Source organism: Lates calcarifer, linkage group LG9, assembly GCF_001640805.2.
Source record: "Lates calcarifer isolate ASB-BC8 linkage group LG9, TLL_Latcal_v3, whole genome shotgun sequence".
NCBI lineage: Eukaryota > Metazoa > Chordata > Actinopteri > Centropomidae > Lates > Lates calcarifer.
Genome location: NC_066841.1, coordinates 837,433 through 863,588, shown reverse-complemented (window position 1 = coordinate 863,588; position 26,156 = coordinate 837,433). Strand labels below are relative to the sequence as shown.

General features: G+C 41.7%; 1 protein-coding gene across 1 annotated transcript; it reads left to right on the top strand.

Annotated features, from left to right (window-relative positions):
- Positions 1 to 1,575: 1,575 nt before the first annotated feature.
- On the top strand, positions 1,576 to 26,156 carry slc4a5b (solute carrier family 4 member 5b). Its single transcript, XM_051072739.1, has 27 exons — positions 1,576 to 1,849; positions 2,737 to 2,955; positions 7,037 to 7,166; positions 7,372 to 7,532; positions 8,274 to 8,429; positions 8,630 to 8,737; positions 9,589 to 9,644; positions 12,682 to 12,839; positions 12,920 to 13,007; positions 13,112 to 13,266; positions 13,867 to 13,992; positions 14,083 to 14,257; positions 14,374 to 14,507; positions 14,592 to 14,772; positions 14,897 to 14,987; positions 15,831 to 15,889; positions 16,516 to 16,707; positions 16,892 to 17,005; positions 17,908 to 18,069; positions 18,272 to 18,450; positions 18,530 to 18,602; positions 18,690 to 18,758; positions 19,525 to 19,698; positions 19,783 to 19,947; positions 21,296 to 21,407; positions 22,241 to 22,293; positions 25,353 to 26,156. Coding segments are annotated over exons 1-26 (3,303 nt in total). The 5' UTR covers positions 1,576 to 1,785; the 3' UTR covers positions 22,243 to 22,293; positions 25,353 to 26,156.

Genomic DNA, 26,156 nt, shown 5'->3' with positions numbered 1-26,156 from the left:
TGTGTGTCGAGTCCTAAATGAGAGAAATGAGTTTTATGTCTAATGTTGCTGTAAGTGTTGACCTCTCCCTGAGGCAAACTCCCCGGCGAGGGGCCGGACTAAGAGCGATTACTTGTTCCACTTCCTTGGTGAACAAGTTTGCTGGTGAGTGCTCGGTGCTTCAGGGCTCCGCCTGAGAGAACAGTGGAGGGTCGGTGCACTCCTGTTGGAGTTTCACACGTGCATTGCAAAGCTGAACTTTTCCAGACGTTACACTGAAGTCTGATTCTGTTAGACTGGACGTTGAGGGGTCTTTATCCTGCAGCTCCCTGGTTTAAAGTCAGTGTAAGGTCAGATTGAGTCGGTGAGCAGGTTCGGTGTGTTGGTGACGTTTCCTGCAGGTGAGAATGAGCCTCACACTGAAAGAAAAAACTCACTTCCCTCCACTCATGTCATGCAGGATGCAGAGGAAACAAGCTGCCAAACAGGAGCGCTTGCCAGGGTTTTATTACTCAACCTCTGTCCTAGTCCATAACAGAACACATCACTGTCATCCTGAGCCAAAGATCAATGATCCAACTGCACAGCTTTGTAGTTTCGTCATTAGATCTGTGGCTGAAGAGAGGAGCAGCTTTGTCGGCTATCGCCCACTGATCAGTTGATTCAGTTTATATTTGACTGTCCTCAAACATAAATTAGTAGTTTATAAATCTAATTACCAGGGGACAGAGTTGATAAACCGACACATTGAGAGGTTTACTTTGAACAAAAGGTGCAACTTCCTCCAAAGTGAGCAGCACACGACTTCCTGAAACCTTTTTCTCTGATTTTATGAACCAGTTTTTCACTAAATAATCAGCAGAACAATAAGCTAAGATTGGTTCTCATCACTCTGTCTGTGTGTGGTTATGTGGCCGTGAGTGTGTGTGTGCATCACTGCACTCATGTGACTGTCCTTCACAGTCAGTGATCAGGCTTCAGGGACTCGTTAGCGATCAGAAATGACATCTATTGATCAGCCTAGAAAACTCCCCCAAATCAGCTTCAGAAAGAGAAACCTACGTCACGAGTGCACAGGATCAGTTCACCGTGTGCAAATAAAACATTTACACAGACGTGTCCGAGCGTCAGTGAAGCAGAGAAACAGAAAGACATTTGTAAAGTGCTCTGGTTTGTTTTGGGTTTTGGCAGCAGGAAACTGTCATCTGTACATATAACTCCTCCCTGAGGGAAACTGTAGGAGCTTTCTGATGTAATCAACTTACTCTGACTGAAAAGTATGGGTACTACTTTCTAATAATGCACTTTTAATAAAGGGAGGTAATCAATGCTTTATTAATAGTGAATAAATCATTTGTCGATGCTTTAATCGATCAATTTACGCTGGAAAATATTGTAAGCTGGTTCAATTTAAAGGATAACTGGTATTTTTTAACCTTATTTCCCATGTTTTTGGTTGTAAATTTGTTTTTACTAAAGAGTAAGATCCTTTTAGTTTAACCAGAACCTTATCCTTAAATCATGGGATTATAAGTGTCCTATAAAGAATTTGTAAATTACTAATTAGCCATAAACAACAGTGTCCTCCAGCCTCTTTCTTAGCTGTTTGCTGTGGTTTCCATGGTTGGAGCTGAGGGGCTGCTGGGGTTTTCCATTGAGTTTTCCTCTTGTCATCCATCGACCGGCCGAGGTTGTGGGCAGCACATGTGTTGCCATGTGGGCCGGCGGCTCACACGGTGCAGCAGGAGGATTCCCTGATCACACCGATCCCTGACTTCCTCTGTGTTTCTGCTCGTCTGTTTCAGGATGGATCATCACGACTGGCAGAGAGGGAGGAGCAGAGGTCACCGACACTACGAGGACGACGACGGTGAGAAAACACTGAAGAACTGAAACTGAAAAACTGCTGACATGAAGGCCCTCAAATCTGAATCAGTGAACGCAGCACAACAAGAAGTTAATGTGTTCATAAGCAGCTGTTGATTATTTCATCCAGTTGGGTCAATACGCCGACACCTCTCCTCATGTTACATGTTGTCATTTGATCCACTGTTCATTTGATGATCATTAACGTTGGTCCTGGTTTCTTATCTAATCCTCCACGAGGATCCAGACCTTCATCTCAGCAGCAGCTGTTTCTATAAAGTGATTTCATTAAATAATCAAACAGCTCAGTTCTGAAAAGATTTACTGAAAACCTTTTTAACTTTTTCTTTCTTTCTTTTTTACTTTCTCTGTTTTACTTTCTCTTTCTTCCTTTCTTTTTCTTTCCTTCCTTTTTTGCTTTCTCTTTCTTTACTTTCTCTGTTTTACTTTTACTTTCTCTTTTACTTTTTTCTTTCTCTTTCTTCCTTTTTTGCTTTCTGTTTTACTTTTTCTCTCTTTATTTTTTCTTTCTTTCTTTTGTTTTATTTTTTCTTTCTAATTTTCTTTCTTTCTCTTTCTTTTTTACTTTTTCTTTCTTTACTTTCTCTGTTTTACTTTTACTTTCTGTTTTACTTTTTCTCTCTTCATTTTTTCTTTCTTTCTTTCTTCTGTTTTCTTTATTTTTTCTTTCTCATTTTCTTTCTTTCATTTTCTTTTGTACTTTTTCTTTTGTCTTTCTTCAGTCTGTTTAACAGTCCTGTAAATAAGATGGATGTTGTTGTCATGACACCTGCAGCAGTTAAAACATGATAAATGATTAAATTATTGATTCTGCTCCTCCATGTTCTCTCTCTCTCTCCCTTCATCCCTCTCTCTCTCCCTCTCTTTCAGAGGCCCAGCCGGTCTACATCGGCGTTCCCGTTTCCCACAGAAGGAAAAGACGCAGACATCACTCCTACGCCAGCGACACCGACCACGCTCCACGACACTCGCACTACGACCACCACACACACGGTGAACACACACACCGAGGGTATTACCACGACAGGGAGGAGCACTACGTCGACGAGGAGGAGAGCACGGAGCATCACGAGCACATCGACCCCACAGGTTAGAAACCCTCAGTCTGTGGGAGACGTGTGTCTTCAACTCAGTATAATAAAAAAAAGTTTTGTATTATACTGACGGATGTTATGAGAAGAGGAAAAACAATAAAAGCAAATAAAACCTATGAAATTCTAAAACACAACAGGATACAAACATAAAGTTAGTACACCGTGTACACAGTATACACACCGATGTGGTGTGTGAATTTTGAAAGGATAGTGTCATCTCAAATCAAAAATGGCTGCTGTGCACTAACCAGAAATGACAACCGCTAAAATATCCTCCTGCTGTTTTACTCACTTGACATAAAAATAAACACTTTACTTTCTTGTTCGCTCCTCCTGTTTCATGCCATGAATTACTGTAAATTATTCTATGAATTACGCCACCATTGGTGTCCTCAGTGGTCCCTCCGCCTTCGCTCCGTAAACCAAGATGGCGTCCGTCGTTCCAGCCTCAACTTTTTGACCGTTTTGAGTCGGCATCCTGGTTCTGCAGCCTTAAGTGAAAAACCTGAAATGCATAATTGGTGCTTTTGCAGCGCGGCTGAATGTCCTCGCAGCAGTGCGAGGCGTATGACCGGGCTGGAAGAGTGTGTGTGATGAGGTGGAAGTTTCATGTATGTGATGAATATTTTGCTCCCTGTTCCCAAGGGGCCACGAAGTCTGAAGCCTGTAAGCTGCTTAGAGCTGAGGAACTCCAAGCCGTGTGTGTGTGTGTGTGTGTGTGTGTATTATTTGGGGTGTTGTGTTTGGTATGCTTTGTATTTTTTGGCCTATTCCAGACAGGATTCATATTGAATGTGTAAAGTGAACACAGGTGGCTGGTTAGAGGCGCTGATGCAGGACTGCAGGGGTCGTCTGAGCAGTTGCATGGGTGAGGATGTTGCTTGTGTGTGTGTGTGTGTGTGTGTGTGTGTGTGTGTGTGTGTGGACTCCTGGGAGGAGAGTACTAGAGGGCCCTGTGGTGTGTGTCAACCCTCTTAAAGCCTCTGGCTCTTTGCTGCTTTGGAGATTTCAGTGGATTTCTGCCACAGCTTAGAGGAGACCTTTTCCGACTGTTTGAATGGCGCAGGTCTCGCTCAGACCGACCACACACCAGATCATACATGGCTCACTGAAATAACAACACTACCTGTGGGATAAACACCCGTCGTTAAAAAGGCAGCAACGCAGAGAGACGACGAGTGTGTCGCTTCTCTGTGCTCATGGTGGAGGACGAGGAGCGGTGAGCTAAGGACTCTTGACCTCAACAGGAAGCCAGACGCCCAGACCAAACCGAGGATCTCTCTCCAGCTACTTTGTGGTCTAACTGTGGTCAGTTAGCATGCAGGACCCCGGGGCCTCTTTTCCCTCGATTATGGCCTCCCGCTGGACCCTACCTGGCTCTAAAATAGGTAAAGATGGCAGGAAGGAGGAGGGAAAAGGAGAATATTATAGGCCGCCCACATGGAAGCAAGGGTCACCAGCTGCATCTAAATTAGTTTAATTTTAATATCATGGCATTTATTTTAATTTTCTTTGGTGGGAAAAGGAGAGAATCAACAATGGTGACTAATAGATCTAAAGTTTGTATGAACTGCAAACGTCTGATGGAAACAGTAGTTACATGTATTTAAGATGTTCTAGTCTGGTTCATACTTGATTTAATCTGTGCTGTGATATTTACAGATATTTATTTAGTGGTAGAAAATTTTTTCATCAATAACATGTTGAATAGATTGATGTTTTTAATGGCTAAAATAAGAGACAGTAACATGGAACAACATTAACATTTGTAAGTTCTTGCTATTGCTACATAGCTAATGTTAGCATTAGCAGCTGTTTACCTACTAGTCTAGAAGAATCAAGAGTCAAACTTCCTTTGCACTCCAAGAGCTGTTTCCAGCATTGGAAAACAATGCCAGTGCTTTGCATCTACTGCAGTTCTGTTGCTTCTTTTCTTCTACTGATGTTAGCATGCTAACCAGCTAGCCCCGGCCTGTCTCATCACTTTCCGATAGCGACTCACTGTAGAGTCCAGGCTGCCCTGAAGAGGCAGCGCTGCTCAGAGGACGTATTTTAACCTCTTGTGTTGTAAATGCAACGATGGCTGAAGCTCTTGGCGAGTGACCATCACCACCATGAGCACAATGTGCACAACGGCTAATGCAAATTGTTTTGCATTTAGAAACAAAACTAATTCCTAAACACCGTTAACAGAAGTTTTTAGAGGTAGTTTTGTATGTAGCACTCGTCTTTGCTTGTCCAGAACATTTTTACTACCCTCATATGTTGATTAAAGAAAGGCTGTAGCTAGCTAACATGACGCAGGAGAGCTTTAGTAATGCAAACACAGACTACACAAAGTCACAGTTGTTACAAGTAGTGAGAAATCATCATCAGCCATATGGAGGGAATCACAAAGACTCTGTACACCTGTGATTATAGACCTGACATGAAGCATTTTCCATTTAAACCATAAACCCACACTGAAGCGTCAACACATGAACCTTTGAGCCATAAACACAGTAAAAGTGTGAGCTGGCGTTTCCTGCAGATCTTATTAAAATGCAGTTCTCTGACCAGATCACTAGACGCTAATAGCTAATTATACAGCACACTGGGCTGAAAGGAAATATTTTCCACCCATTGCTTCTGCAGTTTATTGGAGTTTAAGGCACAAAGACAACAAGCTGAGCTTTTTCTTCACGTTACTCTCTCACATAAAATAATTAGCAGAGGTAACTAGGAAGCTAAAGCACCAGAGAGCATTTGTGTGCGTTTGTGTTTTACCCGTGATCCAAAACACTGCAAACATAATACACAGTGATCTCCGTCTGTGGGATTACATTGGCTGATCAGAGATCAGACAACATAAACACACCTCCTAATCTGACCTGACCTAATGTGACACAGCTGAGATAGTAATGGAAACAGCAACTGATTCCGGTTGAGTGTCGTTCACACTGTGGAACATTGTGTTTTATTATAATCGTGCATGGATTATATAATTGTCCCCCTGTACATGGAAGCGTTGATTGAGATTGTGGACGTCACTGTCACATGAGGCTCATGACACTTGACCCATTCAGATCTATGAGTTCATGTGTTAATGACTTTTGACTTTTTTAGCTTTTGGAGGTACAAACACACACACACACACACACAGTGTTGGTGCCTCCAGGCTCAGATGTTAATGGAGATTGATCCACTCAGAGTAAAATTAGAAAAGGCGCCGGCTGATAGATTACACATCAGTTATCAGAGGGTAATTAGAGGAGCTCATTCTCTTGTTCCCTCGTTAAAAAAGCATAATGGGGGTTGTTTAAATTAGTTTCTATTGTCCTGGAGTGTCTTGTTGGCTCAGTGGTCTCAGGCCCAGTCTGTCTAATTTGTAATGTCCTGGGATTTAAACCAGCAAAGGATTTTTGTCACTTGTCAAACAACACTCTCTTTCTTCCAGTTGCAATAAGGACAAAATCACTCAGCAAAAATAAAAGCCTAAAGAACTCGTGAGGCTCCTGAAAGCAGCAGTGTCTATTCCACAGAATAAAACGACATATTGATGAGGCTTACTTTTAATTAAATGCAAATATTAAAGGTTTTGTTTGTGATATTCTCTTTTACAGCTAAAAGGGGAAGTTGTAGGAGTTTGGAGCTAATTTTAAATTATTTATCAAACACATACACAACTGGTTGTGTGTAATTGTTAAAATAAAAAGTGATTTGTTGATTTGTTTCCTTATTTTCTGCTTTGTACATGGGCTTGTTTTAAACTGGTTTAAGAAAGTTTGGTAGCATAGTTGAAAGTTTTTTTAATACTAGAAGAAAATGTAAAGAAGTATAGAATCAGAATTGAAATTTTAACAGCAGACATTTGGTTAGAAACCAAAACAAACCAATATTTTGACCTCATTGTGCCTCTAGATGCAAGGATAAGGGATCAACAAAACTGCGGACATTAACGTCTGTAAAACAAACCATCAAACAAAGAAATGCATGCCGATCCATCCAGCAGCTGTCGAGACATTTCGCTCTGGGGACCAAGAATGTACATGTATATTTGTTGTTAATGGAAATCTGACTCTGACTTTATTTTGCAGTGTCGCCTGCAGCAGAGCGGCTGCGCAACATACTGGGGGAAGATGACGGCACCCCAACACCCACCATATTCACCGAGATGGACACGCTGCAGCACGAGGGCGGCGAATTAGAGTGGAAGGAGTCTGCAAGGTACATGGACAAAACATGCAGGCGTCAAAGTGTTAGAGTGTTTCATTAGTTTAGGATTTGGGGGGGTTGTTTTTGATGAGGATTTAGGGGTTGAGGGTTCACATGTGAGACATCATGGGTGCTGTATGACAGGACTGTAACAGCCACAGTTTAAATTGCATAACAGCAGATCAACCCTAACCCTAACCCCTAACCCTCTCTGCAGGTGGGTGAAGTTTGAGGAGAAGGTGGAGGAGGGAGGAGAGAGATGGAGCAAGCCTCACGTCTCCACGCTCACCCTCCACAGCCTGTTTGAGCTCAGGACCTGTCTACAGACCGGAAGCATCCTGCTCGACCTGGAAGGATACTCACTGCCACAGATAGTGGGTGAGTCACGCAGCATTTCTCTGCTGTTGTCAGAACTAAAAAGAATCATCTGGAACAAATGTAAACAAGTATACTGCTCTCCTATTTTCCAAAGCATTTAACTAAAGGTGTAGAGTGTATTCTGTATTTCAGTCTGCAGAAAATCAACTTGCAGACATGTGACATGTGATTGAAGTGATTTAAAACACACACAAACTTACTTTACTTACTCACCAAGAGATGTATCTAGTGGTCGAAAGCAACGTTAATGTTTTTGCGTCTTTTTCTACCACTTCTTTTCTTCTATTGAAGTTAGCGTGCTAACCAGCTAGCCTTGGCTTCAGTTAGCAACAATGGCTGAAGCTCTTGCTAAGTGACCACCAGGAAAAGAAGTGATAGAACATTGGTGTTGAGTTTCATTGGCAAGTAAACGAATAAAGTTTGATGCTGAACTCTTCAAAGTTTCTTCTAGACTCGTCAGTATACAGCTGTTGATGCTAACGCTGGCTATGTAGCAATAGCAAAAACTGACATATAGCACCCTAAATGGTGCAGCTCAGCGTCTGATCCTCAAACTGCAAATATTAGCATGTCCTTGAACTCACCAGTGGACAGTCCCTACGTGCAACTGATTGACAAATTTTTTTAAAGATACAAATCAAGTAAGGTTCAAATTTTCGAAGAGGTGACACCAGTTAAAACCTACAATGACCCTGGTTTCTAGAAGGTGGTTTAGACCTGTGTTGTGAACTTCGTCTCCAGATGAGATCGTGGATCGGCAGATAGCAGACGGTCTCATCCCCCCGGACCTGAAAGAGAAGATCAGTTTCGTGTTGCTCAGGAAGCACCGTCACCAGACCAAGAAACCGATCCACCGTTCGCTGGCGGACATCGGAAAGTCCTCCAACGCTGCTTCCAGTAAGTGTGTGTGTGAGTGTGTGTGCTGTTTGTGCACATTTTTAACCACCAGTCAGGAATCACCAAACTCTTAACTACATCCTAACGCTTCCTCTGTTTTCTGCCATGTTGATCGCCACCTGTTTCTCAACCTTTCCTCGTTACAATCTCCTCTTCTGTGCTCATCGTTTTCACATCTTCTGCTGCTGCTGCTCTGTCAGGCCGTAGTCCTCAGGTTAATCTGAGTCGTAGTACTAGTTCAGCTTCTGGGATCCACCGCTCCACAGAAGACCTACGCTCTCGGCAGTCAAACAGCCTTGGCCGCCTGCGTGAGTCTAAACACACCACACAAATACACACACAAGGACACATGCACCATGTCATTATAGTCCACTACAATTTACTGAAAAGCTTTACAGCTTTTTGAGTTACAGATTAAGGTTTTTATCTCTAAATGTGATGTGAAATTATTTCATTTAATAATTTTTTTGAGGTAAAATTATCCAATATTTCACAAAAAAAGATGCAAAATGTTGAGAGCATCAGACCAACAGACAGTGATATAACCCTCTGTCATCCTAATGGTCAATGTGAAGGAACTCATCATAGAAGGTCAATGTTTTCTATCTATCACAGCTCTCACTTGATTAACTCTGCTTTATTGTGTGTTTTTTAATCAACACTGATCCCAGCTAACTCCCAGCTGCATGATTTCAACTCTTGAGATGGCTTTATGTGTATATGCTCACCATGAATACAATGTGTTGGACATAATGTGTGTTTACTTAAGAGATTTTTGGTCCTATTGTGTGCACCTTTGCGAATTTCTTTTGTGAATCTATCTGGGTGAAGGGGATTATGAGAGGATTTTTTGGGCTGTGTGGTATGTTCTTGTTCTCTCTCTCACCTCGATTTCATTTGTTCCCAAATCTGCTTTGAGGAAAGAAAGGGAAATGAGTCATTAAAATATAATCCTTCACAGAAACAACTGGACACAGCAAAATTGTAGAACACACTGTGGACATACTTGAATGCCCTTTCTGTTGCTCTTATAGCCTTTTAATTGGATTAAAATTTAGTTTTTTCTTTAGCCTTTTTTTTCTGGACAAATCCTCTGAGATAAATCTGTGGTGTATTGTGTGTTTTAAATATCAAATATAGGTGCATTGTTCATTTACAGATCCTGCCCAGAGCCGAAGCATGAATGACATTTCAGACACGCCGAGCACAGACCAGGTAACTGCTTTGTTCAGTCGCCTCTGTCATGTGTGTGGATGTGTGCAGAGGTGGGCGGATTTGTGTGCATGTGGGTGATTTTGTGGACTCAGTTTGCAGGGTTCTCAAAGTTATATGTAGGACTAAGGCTGGAAGTATTCTGTATGTTCCTTACTGTCAACAGATCCCATGAAAAGACCAAAACCAACAAAACTTTCAGACTTCCCTACACTGTGTGCTGCTCTTAACCCTAAGCCCATTGGTTTCTACTGAAGACATTAATATTTAAAAACATAAATATTTAAAAATCACAAATATTTATTTTCATTATTAAACTAGAATACCGCCTCATGATTGTACACCTTCCCCGAACCATTGCAGTTGCAGAAAATTAGTGTCTGAATTCTTGACAATGATGTTGACCCTCAACCTTTAACCTTTGACCACCATAATCTAATGAGTTCGGCTTTGAGTCCAAGTGAATGTTTGCACCAAATTTGAAAGGATTCCTTTGGGGCGTTACTGAGATAAACCGTTCACTAGAATAGGACAGACGAATGGACAGACAACCTAAAAACATAATGCCTCTGCCTCTTGGAGCTGAAGGTCATTGGGGAAAAAAAACATGTAGGGTTCATGGGGAATGTAGTCTTTAATTTTTTAAGAAACTGTTTCAAAATACGTGCCTCAAATCATCTCACTTGTTTAAAGTAATCATACAGAACTAGCAGCTATTTCGGCGTTGATCTACGTTCGTTATGTTTACAGTTAAATGGTCAATCCACATTCTGTGACATATTTCCCAACTTAATCCTCAGAGGTATGTGGCCTTGCCGATAGTTATGAACTGCCCTTTAAAAGCCATGTAAACAATCTCAGTCAGCTTCTTCTGCTTTGGGTGAGCTGGGAGGTGGTGGACGACTGGATGTTGATTAGGGACAGTTGAACAAAAATGGTCAAAGCAAACCCAAACAGTCTTGATGGAGCTAATTAACTGACTTTTTGAGTGTTGTGTGTGTTTTCACTCTTTATGGTGCAAAATTGGTGGAGTTTCCCTTTATATATATTCTACACATTTTCTGTATTTGCGTCTATAGATTTATACAGAGTCACTGTCAGAGTTGTTATTGATTTGTAATCAGATAATCTCCTGTTGCCTTTGGGAGAATAACAATGGATTGTTTCAGTTCTGCGCACAGTTAACAGATGGCATAAAGTGACACATTTCTCCAAGTGTAAAAGTGTGTGTGCGCTTTGTTTGCATGTTGCTGTGTTTGTGTATCGTGAAAAGTTGAGCTTTGTTTTATGAGAAGGTATACAGAGTCGTCAGAGCTGCTTTAATCCTCCCTAATCCACACAGCCTGGTAGCTGAGGTGGGAATTTGCTAAATTATGTTGTACCTGCTGAATGTGTGTTTGTACTTATCATTGTGTGTTTGTGTGCAGATCTCCTAAGCTTCTCTTGTTTCCCTGGAGCTTAATTGTTTGAATCTCTCCCCAAAAAAGTGCAGTGGCAGTGAAGAATATTATAGTTTGCGTCGCTTGTTTTTCCTTTTTGATGTGCAATGACTTGAGGTTCAGCTTCACTGTATTCATTGTTAACCAGCAGCAGTAATTTGAGGTGTGCGTGTGTGTTTGTCATTTGGGTAAATATCTTGACAAGAACTTCAAAGCCAGCAAGAAATGAACTCATGCATGTGACTCCTGATTCTGGTTTAATTATTTGTTCACAGAAGCCGGCGTGGCCCCTCAGGCTTTCTTTGATCTGACCAGTACGCACCCTCTTACAGTAAAGTCCATTTCATCATAACATGTAATAACTATTACAGGATTATACAACCAGTAAACTCACTGAAATACAGCTGCAGATGGTTTTATTCACAGTGCATGAGATTGATCTTGTTTATCGTCGCTTAGGACCGAGAAGTTAGAGTGAAAGAGGACCAGTTGGTGAATTGACTCTGAAAGCAGCATTAACAGATTATAAAGAGGTTTTAATTTAAGCACCCACCACTCCACTGCCACGTGCTTCCTTGGTGAGGAGGAGGAGGAGATGGAGGAGGAGGAGGAGGAGGAGGAGGAGGAGGAGGAGGAGGAGGAGAAAGAGGAGAGGAGCTGTGTGATTTTAAATATCCGTTGGTCCCATTATTCTGAATGCAATATCTCAGTAACGCTTTGATAGAACTTATTCAGATTTGGTGCAACCATTCTCTTGGACTCAAGGATGAACTGATTAGATTTTGGTGGCCAAAGGTCAAAGGTCAAGCTAGAGCTCAATAATTCACATGCTAATTTAAAAGCACTGACAGGTGAAGTGAATACATTTAAAATCTTCTTCTGTTGGGAAACCCTGGGTCATTCGTTCATCTCGATATTACTTTGACATGTATCACCCACCAGGAGATGGATCACACTGGGATCTGGGGGGTTTGGAGGCCAGGTGAACACCTTTGTCGTGTTCCTCGAGACATTTCTGAGCAGTTTTCGTGGTGTGGTGGGAGCACTGTCCTGCTGGGGGAGGCCCCTGCCATTGGGGAGTGTGTGCTTGGTCTGCAACAATATTCTGGTTGGTGGTACATGTCAAAGAAACATCCAGGTGAAGGCAGGACTCAGTTTCCCAGCAGAACATTCACCTTCACCTGTCAGTAACTGATTTGATTGCTTTATATAAAAGCCATTTGTGTGATTTTATGATACCTCCACAAAAGTTATCACAGTTCATCCTGAGGGGAATATGCAATTTCATGGAACTTGACTCAAAACAACAAATGTTAACCTCATAGTGGTGCTAGGGGAAAAGTCAGTAAGGATTTCCTGCCAAAAGTTTGTGAAAAAACAACTTACAGGTTTAAAGACAAGCAAGGCTGCCTTTCTCTATGCAGTCATTTTCTGTAACTACTTAACCACTGTAACCATCCAACCATTTGATTTCACTAGCTCACATGATCTGATGCACATAGCATTCAGCTAGGAAAGGTCAGCTGCAGTGCAACATGCCTCAACATGTGATTTCCACTCATGCTTTCCCTCCTGCTGCCCCTCCCTGTTTGTTCCTCCAGTTAAAGAATAAGTTCATGAAGAAGATTCCTCGCGATGCCGAAGCCTCCAATGTCCTGATCGGTGAGGTGGATTTTCTAGACAAGCCCTTTGTCTCCTTTGTACGTCTGGCTCAAGCCACGACTCTGGGAGGCCTCACTGAGGTTCCTGTGCCGACCAGGTGGGCATCTCTAACGTTTCCCTTTCTCTCTTCTTCTAGAAATGTATATCCTTGCATTTATTAACCTCCTGTTCTGACAGGTTTCTCTTCATCTTGCTGGGTCCTCATGGCAAAACCAAGTCCTACAATGAGATCGGCAGAGCTATCGCGACACTCATGGTGGACGATGTAAGTAACTGCCACCATCACGTCCCAATCCAGTCATACACAATTTCAAATGTACAATTTCAAATGTATTACCTCTGATTTTTTCTTTTTTTATTTCATGCCAGCTGTTCAGTGACGTTGCCTACAAAGCCAGGGACCGCGATGACCTGATCGCAGGTGTTGACGAGTTTCTGGATGAGGTGATCGTCCTCCCTCCAGGGGAGTGGGACCCAAAGATTCGTATTGAGCCTCCCAAGAAGGTTCCATCGGCTGAAATGAGGCACGTACTTCAACTAAAGCACATGTCCATATGTATCTACCTCAAGTTTGTTTCAAACATGACAACATATTTTGTAATTACCTTGATGTGTCTCCTGAAGCTTTGACATGAATCGATTAAAACACCAAAGATTTCTGACTTTTATCTTTATAGTTCTTGAATCAAGCTGAGAAAAAAATTGTCACTTCGCTTTGTGATTTTTGTCTTTTCTTTATTTAAATGAAGGACATTTTTATTTACATCCCAGCTGTTTACTTGCTCTAAGCACTGATAGATTGAGTTTGTGGGACTGTTAGCGTTTGATGAGAGCTAGGTAAATCCAGGTGTCGTCTGCGAAGCTGTAAAACTCGTGTACAGGTTGAATAACAGAGGCCCCAGATTTGAACCCTGAGGGACTCCATATGTCATTGTGACCCACTCAGATTGTGGTCGCCAATCACAACAACAAAGTCCCTGTCTTCAAGATATGAGCCACATATTAGAACACACTTTTCCAGCCTTCCAGTCAGAGAATTTACAGAACTGATATTTAACCTGCATCGCATTTTAGACAAATTCAGTCTCAGTCTCAATTCAGTCTTTTAATTGTCTGTATCCCAGGAAGTCTGTGCTGAACCTGAATGAACTTGGCCAGATGAATGGCTCAGCTGGGGGGGCGGCCGGAGGAGAAGATGAAGACCTTCCAGCTCCACATGAGCTCGGAGAGGAGCTGAAGTTCACCGGGAGGTATAAGAGGACCAGAGAGGGCTAAATTGTATGTCACTGGATCCAGTTATATCCAGGTTCTTAACGGGTCTTTCAACCTTGTTTTAATAGGGTTGGTGGCGGGTTATGGCTGGACATTAAAAGGAAGATCCCATGGTATTGTAGCGATATCTACGATGGCTTCCATATCCAGTCCATCTCTGCTGTGCTCTTCATCTACCTGGGCTGCATCACAAACGCCATCACCTTCGGAGGACTGCTGGGGGACGCTACCGACAATTACCAGGTCCTCATAACCCTGCTGAAAGACTGTGTCTCAAATCAGATACTTCACTTAGTACACAGCAACAATGAACAATGACATTTACCTCAGAGGTAAACTGATTTCTCTCTTCCTCGCAGGGTGTGATGGAGAGTTTCCTCGGCACTGCTTTAGCCGGAACCGTCTTTTGTTTGTTTGGTGGACAGCCGCTCATCATCCTCAGCTCTACAGGACCCATTCTCATCTTTGAAAAACTGCTTTATGAATTCAGCAAGTAAGACGCTCACATCGTGAACCACAAACAGCCAGATCAGAGGGGACGTCAGCGTCTCTTTAACTCTTTTGTCTCTCTTTATAGGAGTAACAACATAGACTACATGGAGCTGCGTCTGTGGATCGGCCTTCACTCGTGTCTGCAGTGTTTTCTGCTGGTCGTCTCGGACGCCAGCTACATCATCAAATACATGACCCGCTTCACAGAGGAGGGGTTCTCCAGCCTCATCTCCTTCATATTCATCTCTGATGCCATTAAGAAGATGGTGGGTGACATGTTGTCGTGTGAAATGCAACATCTACGAATGAGCGGAACTCCCAGCTGCACAGAACAACACTTAACTTAATTATGAAGTTATTAAAAGGAAAAAACTGTGTTCTTTTCCACAGGTTGGAGCCTTTAAGTATTACCCAATTAACCGTGGCTTCAAGCCTGACTACATAACGGCCTACAAATGTGAATGCATCGCTCCAGACCAGGGTGAGTGTTCAGACTCTCTTATTACAACTGAATGTGATCATAGATATTGAGTTTCCTCACCTAAAATATTATAATATAACTGATTTGACCGATATAATATTCAGAGATGGAGCTGACAGATGGTAGCTACAATATTTAAAGGAATAGTTCAAACTTTTTAGGGTACGTTTGCTTCCTGGAGGAGCTGGAGTCAGGATGAAAACAGCTGGCCTAGCTCTGTCTCAAAGTTTAAAAACACATGCGCTAACACCTCTTAATGTTCTCTAATGAACATGTTGTATGTTGTTTGTTTAATCTGTTTTAATCAGTAGTTTGTGGTTTAATGGAGAGTTACGTGGTCATCGTGAACAGCAGCCTTTCAGCACAGTATTTAGCAAACAGATAAACTGTTGTTCGTCAAGATATAACAACATCATGTGACTCCCTCTAAAGTCACAGTTTTGTTTGTGCATGGATTAAACAAACCAACATATAACCTGTTAATCAGTGTTCAAAGTGTATTTTTGATCTTTGGGCAGAACCAGGCTAGCTGTTTCCCTCCGCTTCCAGTCTTTATGCTAAGCTAAGCTAACCACTTATGATTTCTTATTGAGAAAAACACTTGACCCTTGTGAGAAACTGGCAGGAAACACAGATCTTTCAGTGTGATTTGATGCAAACATTCGGTCTTTACTCTGTGATGATTTGTTTGTCTCGTCTGTTTCTGCCTCACTGTTGGATGCTGTCTGAAAAAGTGAGTATGAATGTACAAACCAGGAACGTAAAAACACCATGACCACTCTCAGTGAGGAGGAAAGTTTATGTCACTCATCTGTCATTTTTTATTTTTCCCTCGTTTTTTAGCATCTGGTCTGGGCTTGAATGTTTCAGCTCCACTCGCAGACGATAACATGACTCTGCTGGTAAGTGACAAAACACAGACGCTTCTGATTAACATCACTCACATGAATCTTTCGTTCATCTATGGGGAGGCAACTGCTGAAAGTTTACCTACTGTAGGTGACTGAGTTCCTTCTCCAGTTGTCTTGGATTTTGTGCTTATATATGTCTTCATCTCACCTCCTGATGACTAAATCTGGCCTGTATTTATCAAGCATCTCAGGGCAGGAAATCAGTTCTAACTGGCCAAAGATTCTCAGTAATGAAGTGGTATTTGGTCCTTTGGTAAAAAGCTTTTATCAACTCTCTTGATTTAATAAATTACTCCCGTCTCTACTGATATCCCAGTGAGAGCAGACTGAGAGTTTTCTTTGAACAGGATCATGTCCTTCTGCCTGGAGATTTTATTTCCTAACGTGACTTGAGTCTGAGTCCATGTCCGAGTCAGTCCTCGGTTTGACTCTGAGATGCTTGATACATACGGTCCCACAAGTTCCTCCACTGTGGAGTTTCTTTTCTTCTGTTATCGCTTGTCTTTTCTCTCTTTTGTCTCTGCTTCGTCTTTCCCTCTTTGGCCTCGCTTCCCATCTTCCCCATCCCACCCTGTCTCCTCCTCTTCCTCCACCCTGTCCTTGTCTTGTCTTTGCAGTTTAACTTGACAGACCTGGACTGGAGTCAGCTGAGTAAGAAAGAGTGTGTGAAGTATGGCGGCACGCTGGTGGGGAACTCCTGTAAGTATGTTCCTGACCTGGCCCTCATGTCCTTCATCCTCTTCTTTGGCACCTATTCCATGACTGTTTCTCTTAAGAAGTTCAAGTTCAGCCGCTACTTCCCGACAAAGGTAAGACGGCCTCAACAGACGGACGCACGCACTGTTGGAAAAATGTAGAAAATCACCGTCATTTATCCCTTAAAGCTGCTGAATATCTGCATGAACCTTCACCTCATCCAAACCACCACCTTTAACTTTAAACCTCCATACCTGCAGCAGAATGTCCTCTCCCATGTCCTCTCCTCCTCCCTAGCTCCGCTCCCTGATCAGTGACTTTGCCATCATCATTTCTATCCTGGTCTTCTGTGGGTTGGACTGCCTGCTGGAGCTGGACACCCCGAAACTGCATGTGCCCACTGAGATCAAGGTCCCTGAACGCCTCTTTTCACACCTTTCCCACCTTTGTATGTCACAGCTGAGTGATGTAGTTTGTATTGATTTGTTTTCATGTGGATTTTATTATGTGTAATTATTCTTTTACGGAGTTTATCTTCTCTTTTCTCCTGTTTTCATTTCCTCATGTACTTATTTTCTCATGTGTGTCGCCTCCTCATTGTCGTACTACACTTCTTTCTCTGCCCTCCCTTTGTCTTGGTGTGTTTCTGTGTGTGTGTGTGTGTGTGTGCTGTTGGACACGTAGCTGAGGAAGCTAATCAGTGATTTTGCCATCTTCATGTCAATCATGTCCTTTGTGGGTCTGGATATGTTGATGGGGTTAGACACACCCAAACTAATCGTTCCAACTGAGTTCAAGGTATTTGATTTGTCACTAAATCATGTCTAGAAATATGACTGAACATCTGCATGTGTATCTGTTTCTTGTGTGTGCTTGCTAGCAGTGGTGGCAAGTAACTAAGTGCATTTACTCAAGTACAGCTTTAAAGCAAAATTCTGAAACTATTAACTTTTGACTTCCCCACATTTATCTGACCAGCTCCACCAGAACAACTACAACAGTAAAATGCTCAGGATTAAAGATGTGATAAAGTCAGAGAGAATCAGTCACAGGAGACAGTTACTGCACAGTGAAGTACTTTTACTCCTACTTAAGTACTCTTACTTAAGTAGATGTTTGAATTCTTGTACTTGCAATGCAGTATTTTTATATTGCTATATTGGCACTTTTACCTGAGTAAATGATCTGAATACTTTTTCCACCGCTGCATGTTTGTATAGTTTAGTTGCATTATTACCAGTGTAGATGTAAAGTATTTGATGTTTAAGGTTTGATGTGTGCATTGATCTTATTTATTTGTCTTTGTGGTGCAGCCGACGCGTCCCGACCGCGGCTGGTTGGTGATGCCGTTCGGTAAAAACCCCTGGTGGTGGTATCTGGCCAGCTTCGTCCCCGCTCTCCTCGTCACCATCCTCATCTTCATGGACCAGCAGATCAGCGCCGTCATCGTCAACCGCAAGGAGAACAAGCTGAAGGTCTGAAAACAGACGAAACAGCCTGTTCTCAGTGTCTTTACTTTGTGGGAAAAAACAAAACAGGAACAAATAATTATTGAGAGCACAGTTTGTTTATATTTGGTAGAGACGATGTACCACAGCTAGTTTATAGAATAATAATAATAATTTTAATAGCCGTACTCGACAGAAATGTATAGTTTTTCTTTCTGTCCAATCACAGAAAGGCTGTGGCTACCACCTGGACCTGTTCTGGGTCGGCATCCTGATGGCTGTGTGTTCCTTCATGGGTCTGCCCTGGTACGTCGCAGCCACCGTCATCTCCATCGCCCACATCGACTCTCTGAAGATGGAGAGCGAGTCCAGCGCCCCCGGAGAGCAGCCGCAGTTCCTGGGAGTCAGGTGAGATCATCCCGACACTCTCAACACTAAACTCTTTAACGCTGTGTGCGTTAATAAAATAATACTGTGTGGTTTCCAGGGAGCAGAGGTTCACAGGAACTCTGGTGTTTGTTCTGACCGGACTCTCGGTCTTCCTCGCTCCCGTCCTTCAGGTCAGTCAGATGAGACGTTTTATTAATAAAAGCATCAGTTTCATTTTACACTCATCTTTTAATGCTCTGCTGTTCTGTTTAATGCAGTACATCCCCATGCCTGTCCTGTATGGAGTGTTCCTCTACATGGGAGTGGCCTCACTGAGCGGCATCCAGGTAAACTGCAGTGTATATATATAGTATATATTATAATACTGCAACTAGGGATTATTTTCATTATTAATTAATCTGCTGATTACTTTCTAGGTTAATTGTTTTGTCAATAAAACATCAGAAAACTGTCTGATGTTGGTAAAACCCACAAAGAGTCAGTTTACTGGAACATAAAACCAAGAAAAGCAGCAAATTCTCACATTTTTGCTTGAAAACTGACACAACGATAAATTAATGATCAGAATAATTGCATGTTAATAGTGTTGACTGCTGCTGTTCTTCTCACAGCCTTTGTTTTTTTAATTCATAGCCACACAAAACAATAGATCTGCCTGAATGACAAAGAAATAAAACTATTGTTGATATTCACTGGCAGATATTCATTACAGAATACTAAGTATGAACACTTGGAAAACTACTGCTCTACTTCCACCTAGAAAGTAAAGTCGTCACAATTTAGAATTTACTTTGTTCTGCAACCAAAAAAACAGAAATTAATTCATATCTATTAACAAAACATCATGTCCAACCATGAACAACAACAAAAATTCAACAATATTCACTTATTTACAATCACATAAGAAAACGAGATGTGAGATATTCTGCATTTAAAAGCTGAAACTAGGATTTTTGGCATTTAAGTTGTTGCTGATTAATTAATGGACTGACTAATGGTTTCAGCTCTAAATCTTTGCTCTGAATAATTAAACTACCTGTATGTTTGATGTTGGTAGAGGCTGAAAACATGTTCTGTATCTCTGTGTTTCAGTTCTGGGAGAGGATCAAACTGTATCTGATGCCGGCCAAACACCAGCCGGACTTCTCCTTCCTGCGTCACGTCCCTCTGAGACGAGTCCACCTCTTCACCCTCGTCCAGATCGTCTGTCTGGCCGTGCTCTGGATCCTCAAGTCCACGTTCCTGGCCATCATCTTCCCGGTCATGGTGAGTGTGTCGCTGTGTCAGTTAAAAAAACAGAAATGGAGCAGGTCCTGATGAGGTGTTAACTGTGTTTCCACTGTGTTTTAGATTCTGGGTCTGATGGTCGTACGGAAGCTGCTGGATCTGATGTTCTCCCAACACGACCTGGCCTGGCTGGACGACATCCTGCCGGACAAAGACAAGAAGAAGAAGGAGGATGAGAAGAAGAAGATAAAAGAGAAGAAGGCGGTGGAGCCAGAGAGCGACGAGGAGGTGAGGGGAAATGACTTCCTGCCAAACATTCATTCATTCTACTGTAATCTCTCCTCTTTTCTTGGCATTTAAATGTGTGTCGCTCCATCTGTTGTGTCGCTCCTGGGTTTGTTTTCTCTGACTAATACTGGATGTTTCTCCTCTCTGTCCCACAGTGTTGCTGAAAAGGCACTGTATAACACTTACTACAGTCTTTTTGTCTGTCCACCTCTCCCTCTATGTTCCTGCACTTTAGAAACAGTTCTCTCTGTGCATCTTTGTGCCTGTTTATGTCCTTGTTTCATCCACAGAACAGAACTGGAGATGCTACTTAGCCGTAGTGTGAGGACAGTGGTGTTGTCTACTAATGATTCAGATTAAAAATAAGGCTGGTGCTGTTCTGTATTTTTGATATGTTCCACAAATACCACGAAAAGACTAAAACCAACAATGTGTTGAGGCCTGGTCACACCAGGAAGTGGCAGAGCAAAATTAGACGTTGTGGCTAATCGCAGATCTACGTTTCAGTCAGGAGGTGTTTCAGTCGTCCATCCAGGCTCCTGATTTATTAACACAGCTGTCTGTTTTACACATGTAACCACAGTGATTCTGTGTTAGGCTCAGACTGCTGCCAAAATACAGGCATAACACAGCGTGACTGGCCAGCTAACTGCTAACATGATAGCACTTGACGAAACTCAAAATAGCTAGTTTAGTTAGCTAGTCAAAATAGCTCTTTTAGTATTTTTATGTTTTCTCTATACTGGTCTGTAAACTAATGCCCCTGCATTTTGTTTTCAGGAATAAATAAATAGTTACTGAGAAGCTTTGTCAGTTAGCAAGTTTGTTAGCTCGGCAGCTAACAGAAACAATAAGTTCATACAATTTATTGAAAAATACCACAGATTTAAACCGTCTGCAAAGTGTTCCTCTTTTTATGGAGCAGTTTATACTTTGACATCGGAGGTTAAAACTGGAATAAAACTGTAATAAAAATAAAACTGCAGAGTGAGACACAGCTAAAAGGCAACGCTATCGCCCTAGAGTTTAATGTCTCTGGCTCAGCGCCATCAAGACAGTTTGTTGTAGGTAAACCTTTAAAAAACTTCACAAATATATTATGTAGTTTTATTTCTTTTAAAAAAGGCTCAGTAATGTTTAAAACAGCTGCTCACTGTTAAGAAGAGAAAATAGTGCATTTGTTTGGGACTATTTTCAGCGGCGGATGAATCCACACTTGTTGCTGTAGTGAGAACACAACAGAGCTCTGTGGCTCAGAGGAATATCTTGTTTTACAATAACAAAAATACAGAATATATCCATCCTTGTTGGTCCTGCATGCCGACTGCTTCCTCTCTCTGTCACCCAGCCCAACAGCTCTGCCCCCCCTCCTGTGAAGATCCCCATGGAGGCCATAGAGCCCCACACAGAGCCAGACCCCACCCCTGTTAACCCCCCCACCCAAAACCAGACGTCTGATTGTGAGTACACCAACCCTCTCCTCCACCTCTGGCTGTGTCAGTTTGGTTTGTGTTTTAAATCTCTGATGGAGTTTTAATCCAGCAATTGAATTTTCTGTTTTAGATTTCACATTCAGCAGCATTTATTCACATTTAGAAGGGAATAAATTAAACATTGTAAACTTTGTTTTTCAATATATGAACATATTTTTATTTTTTGCTGTAGAAGAAAAAACAAAAACATTGAGAAAAAAAAATTCAAATATTAATTCGTGTGAAAATGTTTCTTTTTAATTTGTTTCTTCTTATTATTAATTGTCAATTATGTTAATAATCAATTAATCGCTGTTGTTATTTTCTTAAACACAAAAGCTTTTTGGTCTTTTTTTTAGACAAAACAAGGACAAAACTAGCTTTAAAAACATCGCCAAGGACTCTGGGAAATGTGATATGCATTTGTGACATCAGATAGACCAAACAATTGATTGAAAAAGTAATCAGACTATGAGAATAATTAGTAGTTGCAGCCCTGAATTGCACCATGAAATGACCAGACTCAGAGAGCACGGCTCCTCAGATTCTTCCTGAAATTGCAGATAATCACATTTTTGATGCGTCTGCAAACACAGCCAGTAAAAATATAAACATGATGTAAATATCAGTATCAAATTCAGCTTCTATAGATGAACTGCTTGTTGTTATAATGTGACAAACAGGAACCTCTTGTTCATCTGTATTATCTGTGTGTGTGTGTGTGTTTGTACTTGTTCATGTGTTTACTCGCTGTGAACACTTATTTTGTTTTGTGCACTTGTTCTCTGTGTGTGTGTGTATATGTGTGTGTTTTCTTACAGGAGGTGAACCCTTACTCGACAGTCTCGTCTGATCAAAATGAACTAGACCGCAGGTACTGTGTGCTGAAACTGCACGTGCCCTACAGTGATCTGATTTACTCACCTGACACTAACACTGGCTGGAACAACAGCACTGTCGCCTCCAGGCAACAAAAACACATAGTTACCACATAGAAACACACACTCTGCTCGGTTTTCAGCTGCTGCATCACTTGTATTTATGTGCACGTTGGATGACGATTTTAGACATTTTATTTTTGAACGTAGATGATTTGGATCGCTTACATTGTTTTTACATTGCAAGCATGTACAGTATAGAGATAAAATAAGAGATAATTCAGAGCACTTGCAGAGAAAGTACTGTGTACAGTGCAGTGCACGAGGGTTTGGAAAAGTTGTACATATTCTAGGTCAGAGGTTTTCAAAGTCTGACACTGTGGAGACCCTCCCCACCCAGCCCCACTCTACGTCTACAGGAATTATAATGTTCTCCTGTTTTTTTTAGCTGATATTTGTTTACGTATTTGCAAACTGGCACATTAAAAGAATGCCGAATTAGCTGTTAGCAGCTCCTGTTTGCAGTGCACCCATGCATGTCCAGACAGTTAGCACTGGATTACTGTGATACTGAAGAACACTTCAGATTCTCAGGCAAGTTCTGCAGTTAGAAGGAACATCTTTTTTTCTCTGATTTCTAAGTGGATTTATGGACATTTATGGACGCGATGGATAGCAAACATGATATCCTCTGAAAGCGTAAGTCCCAGTGAATCTAAAAATAAGTGTGTTGTATCTCTGGGTTCAGGTTTGACTGAGAGGAAGTACAATTTTCAGGCGCCAGGATACCTTAAATACCTGAGCTGACAATCTTAAAAGCTGGAAAAATCAACCTGCAAAAACTACGAAACTACAATACCCGACTTCCTGTTTGTCTTTAACAAGCATCTGTCCATTTCTGCCTCACCTCTCTCCTCACCCCCCCACTGGGGAGGGACGCCTCACAGTTTGAAAGCCTCTGCTCTAGGTCCGTCCTGTAATCTAACATCTCTTCCAGTAGTCTCCTGCTGACAGATTATTATAATTACTTTTCTCATTTGTAACATATGTCATGTTCTGCATCTGCATTAACATCTGGATGGTCGCTCTGACCCGCCACTGCTGCAAACAGGTTATTAATTTCAGGCTTGGATAGTTCAGCTCTGTCTGCAGAATGTGCCATTTATTTCTAATGTTTGTATAAATTATAGCTGTGTGCTTGTGTTGTGGTTGTGTCACTATCTCTGGCATTTCCAACCTCAGAGTTAGAGAGAAGTAAACACCAGAGACCAGCCATATTTTATAACTTTACTCTGATGCTCATGAGTTTTTCTCTTTGGAAACATGTAGCTTGTTTTTTCAGGGAGTAATGATAAAAACCTAAAACCTTTATTTCCTGATTATGACCCGATGTAGACGATCTTTTCGCTCTGGTTTTACTTCTGCCGGAGCAGCTTGTGTCTCTGAGGTGTGAATGCATAGAAATGCCTTTATTCTGGCTGTTAAGATTAACTCTGAACGATGCTCTTCATTCGTTTCTTTGTCTTCAGTGAGACAGAGGATGTCGTTTGTGCTGCTGTCGAACTGTATTGTGTTACACTGAGAGGTGTTTTCAACACTTTGTCTGCCTCATTTATATCAGTGAGGGTGTGAGAGCTTATTCACCATGACAGGATTTTGGTTGTTTCTTTTGAAAATACCAGTCTCTCCCCTTTTTAAAATTGGCTCTGGTTGCTCTGCTGTTTGTCGAGCATCTTATTTTCTCAAGTGTGAAAAACACATTGATTCAGTCAGAGAGCGTCTCCAGAGTCCGCTACCTTTTCCATTTCTTCCATTTCATTGGTTTCTGGTGTGTATGCAGGTGTTGGCATGTCTCTCTGTTATCTCTGCTCACAGCTGCTACAGCAGTAAGAAGTGTACAGAGGTGGTCAGTCCCTATAACAATCATTTAGAAATTAAACAAGATCAGTTGGTATTTATCACAGCTGTAATACAGTTTTTCTCCATTGGTTTGTGTTCTAGGAGTTATTTCATATTAATTATTTTTTTTCAAACTGTTGTTTTTGAATAACATATATGAGAAATAAAATATGTTGTGGTGGAGCTTCAGCTTCACATTGTTTGTTTGAAAAGGCCTCGAGGCTGTAAATGGATTAAGGATAGGTTCAAGGCCGTTTTAAATTAAGATTTCTAATGCGATTTCAGTGTAATTGATCCGAGTTAGTTCTTATTTTGTGCTAATCTAAGATTTCATTTGTCCAAATTAGTCAAATCAACAGATATCTTCCACAGTTTGAGTCTTTTTTAGAACCAGATTCCCTCTAACGCTGTCCAGAGAAACAACAAGTTTAGAAGAAAAACAGTTTAGATTTCCACTTGATTTAACTTAAAAATAAATGACCTGATGTTAAATGACAGCTCAGTAAATGTGTGTCTCCAGGTGTGGATGTATGATTTGTCCTCTCTGTCTTGAACTTTACACACTTATTGGTATTTTTGACTCACAAACTGGGCTTTGATTCATAATATTGCATCAAAACAGTGGAGAAAAACTGTAATTCAGATTTAAAAACACAACTTTTAGTACTATTAAACTCATCTCCTTCTACCTTAGCCTTCTACCCTAACCCTAACTAATCAATCAGCCCCTGTTTATCTGTACAAGTTATTATTTTTTGCATAGTTTCGGTCATTTTAATGAAGCTAATTGGCTTTATTCTAAATATTTGTTCAAATTTACAGACAAACTCATCCTGTTTGCCCTGAGCTTTCCTTCCTGTTGCAGCTTCCTACCGCCTCCATTTCTCTCCTCTGTCTCTTCATCAGTATTTCTCTCCTTCAGAAACCCCGTCAGCTTCAGTCCGTGTTGCTCAGCTTAAACAACAGCGCCCTCTTCAGTCATGTAACAGTCCAATCTAACAGCTCCCTACAACACAAACTGAACATGACAACATGAGGGAAGATTTACTGTTTTAGTTTAGTTTTAGTCAGGTGTTCCTAATAAACTGGAAACTGAGTGTAGGTGTGAGACGGAGAGTAAAAGTGTAACGTGGCCGGTTCCACCACTGTTCCCCAGCATCACTCTGCACCTGAAGATCTCCTGCCCCCCCTCACCTGTCCACTCCCAGACGAGCCTCGCCCCCGGGGACGCTCCGTCACACCTGCCGCCTCGCCAGCCTCAGCCCCAGGTCAGCATCCGGGTGGAGTCAGACAGCGAGGAGTCTGGCCTCTACTCTGAACAACAACATCAGCAGCAGCAGCGCAGCCTTTACCCACCTCACGACCCGCCACCACCTGAAACACACAGAGACATTTACAGAAACCTGCACGCTCACTTCGGTGACTCCTGTGCTGAGACTGTTCTGTAAACACAACCTACAACAACACAAATACACACACACAGAGGGAAGGTGCAAAGTGTTGCATACTGATCACAACTCATAATCTCCATGTGTCGGTTTAATAACAGGAAGTGCCCTTTCTCACTAACTAATTGGACTTTTATAAGATGTAATGCCAGCGTATTATACAAACCCCCCTCCCCCAACCTAAAACTATGGTAGCTCTCAGGTCACATCTCCAGAAACCAGCTTCCTGTAGTGACACGAATAGAAAGAAACAACCAAAATGTGTTAATGATAAATGCATAGACCCAGTCTGAACCTGTGTTAGGCATCAGTATTACTGATCATTATTTGTTCTTTTTTTTTTTTTAGTTTTTGCTCTTGTGCAGTTAGGATGGTGATTGACGTGAGTTTATGGTTAATGAGTATTATGGATGTTTCAGCCATGAAAATGTAATAAAACTGCATTTAAAATCTGTATATGTTGGTTTGTTTTGTCTTAAATTGAACAACACTCATCAGCTCGCTTTGCTGTA